General features: G+C 37.8%; 1 protein-coding gene across 1 annotated transcript; it reads right to left on the bottom strand.

Moving 5' to 3' along the window:
* Positions 1–228: 228 nt before the first annotated feature.
* LOC148019170 (uncharacterized) lies at positions 229–1303 on the bottom strand. Its single transcript, XM_087701312.1, has 4 exons — positions 1206–1303; positions 837–954; positions 388–453; positions 229–282 (listed from the first exon to the last, which is right to left on the bottom strand). The coding sequence occupies exons 1-4, from the start codon at positions 1301–1303 to the stop codon at positions 229–231; spliced, it is 336 nt and encodes a 111-aa protein (XP_087557438.1).
* Between the last annotated feature and the right edge of the window lie 3540 nt (positions 1304–4843).

A 4843-nucleotide genomic window follows, 5' to 3' on the forward strand; every position in this document is an offset into this window, starting at 1 on the left:
CACAAAACTGTGAACCATTCATAATTATATACGACTCTTTCATAATCACTTGTGAATGCAATAATAGTTATACCAATGTGTTAGTTTTATTTTTTTTGGGAGATCATGTTAGATCGAGTTGTCATGGGTATCCATTTTGGATTCACTTCCCCATGAACTATTTAGAATATATCTAATATGGCACTGGTCTTTGTTTAGTTGGTCTGATTGGCCTCCTCCTTGTCTCCATTAGGCTGGGAACTTGTTAAGTGGAGTGGGCCAATACTCGTCAATTGCAAGCACCTGACAACACCGATAAAAATTCAAGTCACTAAATTTAGACATTATTCTAACTTTGTATCTCTTTTTCATCAAACATGGGTAACACACGTTGGCTTTACCACTCACCTTGACTTGAAGTTGTAAAAATTTGACATAGTTAATAGCCTTCTCCAACATTGTTACCAAGTCCACCTATATCAACCACAACAAACAAAGTGAGCCTTCATGTTTAGATGAACCCCATTAAAGATCAATGCAATCACTTTTATGTGTGTATCATGGATTGAAATCCACATTTGGACCATGAATACCTATAAATGCACAAGATTCAATCTAAGCTATTTAAAGTACAATCTTGCCTTTAGATAAATGAAGTTAAGGGGGGTCCTTGGCATTTGGGTTGCTAGTCTTTCATAAGCTAATGTTCCACTATTGTTACCTACCCTCTAATTAATTCCCTACCTAACCTCTGATTAATTCCCGCCAACGGATCGATGCCATTCGTCTAGAGGAGGAAACCTTGGAACAGAGCCTCTCAATCCGCCCATGCCCTGACTTCCTTCAATTCTACTAACCCTGGCACCAGCTCCCTCCCTGGCATTCTCTTTGGCTCCTCCATTCTCGTGCAGGCATTTCAGGTCTCTAGCTACTCCACCGTCTCCATGCTCCAGAGCGGCCCCTAATTCGAGTGCTCTGCCATGCGCCCTCTAATTTTTCTGTATTACGAGTACCGCAATGAACTAATTAAAATGCTACCGGAATATCTACTATTCTGTTGCTTGCGTTTGGGATGTAATATTGCTCTCGTCTATGCAGCCTTCAAGTAGTGGAGCTACGCAATGCGCGCAGCGGAATACGTACGCGTCCTGTGACGCAAAAGGCGGCGTGAGTACGTCGTTCAAGCACAAGTCCAGGCGCGCCGGGTGACACCGTGTTGCCCCTACGGAGTACAGCTGGTCAGCACTGGTTCATTTCCGGAGTTCCAGGTGACTGCACCAAGCTTACCATCGATGTTCTTCCGGGCGATGTTGCCATCCAACATCCACCCTTAAGTTGAAGAGAGGTGAGACTAACATACAAAATTTAAAGCTACCTTTTTACTTATTTAAGATGAAGAGCTCTTCAAGATTTCCACTTAGATTAAATGTGTTGCATGGAGGGTTGTTATTTTGTTGTTCAATTTTTTTATTTTTATTTTTTGTTCAAACCATAATGTTTTCATATACTACTATATGAGATGAGCTTTTGTTGAAATTTTGTTTGTTAGAGTGCATCTACAGATGCATTTATCAACTCATTTAACTTACAGTCAAACACACTATTAAATGTGGATCTAGGAACACCATTGACTTTAAACTTGATGCCCTAATCATGCTCTTTTGACAACAAATAAAACCAAATTAGTGTTAATGGAAAAACGTTTCTACTAATTTGTATATGGTCTAGGCTGCCTAGCTAGGAAACACATGTTTAAACTTTGAAAACGAACCAAGGAGAAAATCCTCTAACGTGTGGCAGAAAGAGGAGGGGTTTAGTATTCAAGAAACAAAGAGGATTTTTTTCCAAGGTGATATAATAATGAAAATGGAAAATGTGAGTTTTTGAAAAGTTTTACCTCTCTCTCTCTCTCTCTCTCTCTCTCTCCTGAAGAGATGAATTTTTTTTCTAATAGAATATATGACATGAGATTATATTTTAATGGTTGAACATGTGCATGTAATGTGTGTATATTCTAAAACTACTCATAATTGTATATATATTATAAAAACACACAAAAATATTATACACATACATGCATGTACACGTGTGCAAACACATACACTCATGTCTGCACATATGCATACATGTTCATACACATGTAAGTATATAAGTAAGAGAAAATGGAGAGAGAGAGAGAGGGGGGGGCAAAGCGAAAAAACCGATGCAAAAAAGAGAGAAAACTATGAAAGAGAGGAGATAGGAAATAAAGGAAATGAGTATGGATATAAACTTATAAAATATACACATACATACATATATACACATACATTTGGGCATATGTATCTATATATACATGAATTGAATAAGGAAAGGCAAGTCATTTGTGACCGTTGGAGTTCTTACACACTTGTATTTCTTCTTACTTTGGCTCGCACTTCCACCTTCCACTCACCTTTTAGTTGGTATCAAAGTGGGCATTTAAGGAGCTTCATCTTCATTTGTTTTAACTTGATTCAAAGCTTCAACTTAAGGTTTCATAACAACCATTGATTCTTCTTAATAAGGTATGCATTGACCATTTCCTTCTTCTAGCACAATCCCACTTGTTAATGCTTGTTCCAAGGGTTCCAAGGGCCTCATTGATCCTTGCTTGAGGCTCAATTAATCCAGCAAGAGCAATAACACATCAACCCAATTAGCATGAACTATGCCTATTTTCAAGTCTATATCCCTAATCTACAACAACCATCAAATCATTCCTTGCTCCACTCCAGTACTTGATAAACACTTTAGCTTTCTACCTGACATTGGTGTTTGGAGCTCCCTAACCTCTATCGTTGTTATTATACACAAAAAATCTATTGTATACAAGTTCAAGTTAGTGTTTGGAGCTCATTTATGCTGCTATTGGTACTCATGTATTGTTGCTTGAATGTTTGGAGAATGTATTGAAGTGCTTCTTGAGGTGTTTTGAGCTGTTTGGGTTAGTTTTGATAGGCTATTCATTGTTGTAACAATGTGGACAACAAGCCTTTTTACTAAGAATGTTTATGCCTATTGTGTCCACTAGTCTTTCTGGTATACTACATGTATACCATGACGTATACTACATGTATACCATGCTTGGGAAAGGATAACTGCTGTGATGGGCCTTATTTATAGCCCTAGGGACACAACCTTCCTATCCTAGCACGGTTTTGTAATCTCTCCTTTGCTTGTTTTGAGGAGATGTCCAACCATGCTTGGGAAATGATAACTGTTGTGATGGGCCTTATTAGCCCTAGGGGCACGATCTTCCTATCCAAGCTGGGTTTTGTTATCTCTTGTTTGCTTTTTATGCTAGGTTTTCTCGAGCATAAGTTTATTATAGTAAGCTCCAAGTATCACTTGTTCGAGGAGATGTTTAATCATACTAGGGAAATAATAAGTGATGTGATGGGTCTTTTTGGCCCAGCCTGGCCCGATCTTCCTTTCCAAGTAGGGTTTCGTAAACTAAGTCTTATGCATCTTTGGAAGATTTTGATACAAAGGTATTCTATAAGGGAGTGTGATTGTTACCTAAAGTGTATTTCCACAAGGCTTTAAGTTCATACACTTTCTACTCTTTGTAGCTTTCTAATTAAATCTCCTTGACTATGCTTATGGTTCTTGAATATAATTTATTTCCACCATAGATAAAAGTCTACCTCCATTTGAGTAATGCTTTTTTTTTCCCATTTGATATATAACCTTTGATATGTAACTTTAATATATATATTGATTATTTTTTATTTATGTCTATGTTTCAAGAAGCCATAATGAATAATTTAAGGAGATGTCAGTGCAATTATAAGTGTAGGCATTCAACCCTTGGTTATCAGAATGTTACTAGACAAACTTACTATGCACACAGTTTCAAGGATATGAATGGGATAATACATTCATCAGTTCTGGCTCATCAAGAAGGTCAAAATTCTACTAACAATGATGTTCCTATGAGTGAAGATAACCCTCCTATGGATCAACCATCATCTCACTCTTTTCCTAGACGCAGGCGTTTGTGGTGTACATGCAGAACATATTGTGGAGGTGGGCGTATGGTTCCTCACTCAACATATGCAAGACACATGAAAATTGAGGAAAGATTTAAGAGTCTTGCTACTAATCTTGGTTTACGTGACTCTCAAGGACTACCACAAGATGACATTCTACTAGAGCATAATGACATGGGAGATGAGGTCCATAATGACCCATCAGATGAGATTGACAATTTAGACGAAAGGGAGGATAATGAGGTGGAACCACAACATGAAGCGTTCGAGATAGATGATGTTGAACCATCTTTATTTGACAAAATCGTTCAAATAATAATTCAATTGCAAGCACTTTGGGATGAGCATCAAGCTTCAATTGAGTTTCAAGATAAAATGCTTAAAATTCTTTTTGGTGATATGGTCAGTTCTAATCCCCCCCAAGTACATATGGACAATATATATATGCCAAGCTTGGCCAAACTACTAGTGCAAATGCCTAACACATGGGATGGAGACTTGAATGGTATAAATATTCCTACTTGTTGGGAGAAACTTGGTATCATGTTCACACGGCTAGGTATGGTTAACTCCCAACGTTATAGGGTATGCCAAGGAAGTGAGAGCTCTATTCATGCACCATTGCTTTATCAGCCAAGCAAGGAGGATAACTACATTAGAGACACAATTGAATGCTTGTGTAACACCAGAAAAGGAGGAAGGAAGAAGTTAAAGCGTGATTTTTCACAATGTTGTGAAAAGTGTTCCAAGTGTTCTCTACCGAGAAAAGATATGCTCTCTTTTGACTATGTCTCCATTAGAGAACAATTGCGTCTACTAACTAGAAGTAGAACTCTATGCCATGAATTGTT

This window comes from Lygodium microphyllum, chromosome 20 (genome assembly GCF_053477565.2).
Source record: "Lygodium microphyllum isolate KBCC chromosome 20, Lygodium_microphyllum_v1.1.10, whole genome shotgun sequence".
In the NCBI taxonomy this organism is placed as follows: Eukaryota; Viridiplantae; Streptophyta; class Polypodiopsida; order Schizaeales; family Lygodiaceae; genus Lygodium; species Lygodium microphyllum.

Excerpts from the sequence above, each read along its gene's own strand:
- LOC148019170 (XM_087701312.1), bottom strand. The coding sequence starts at position 1,303 with ATGTTGGATGGCAACATCGCCCGGAAGAACATCGATGGTAAGCTTGGT. Across the intron at positions 955-1,205 it reads GTGCTGACCAGCTGTACTCC|AGCACTCGAATTAGGGGCCG; the intron begins GTAGGGGCAACA and ends GGCGCATGGCAG. Across the intron at positions 454-836 it reads GGGAGGGAGCTGGTGCCAGG|GTGGACTTGGTAACAATGTT; the intron begins GTTAGTAGAATT and ends TGGTTGATATAG.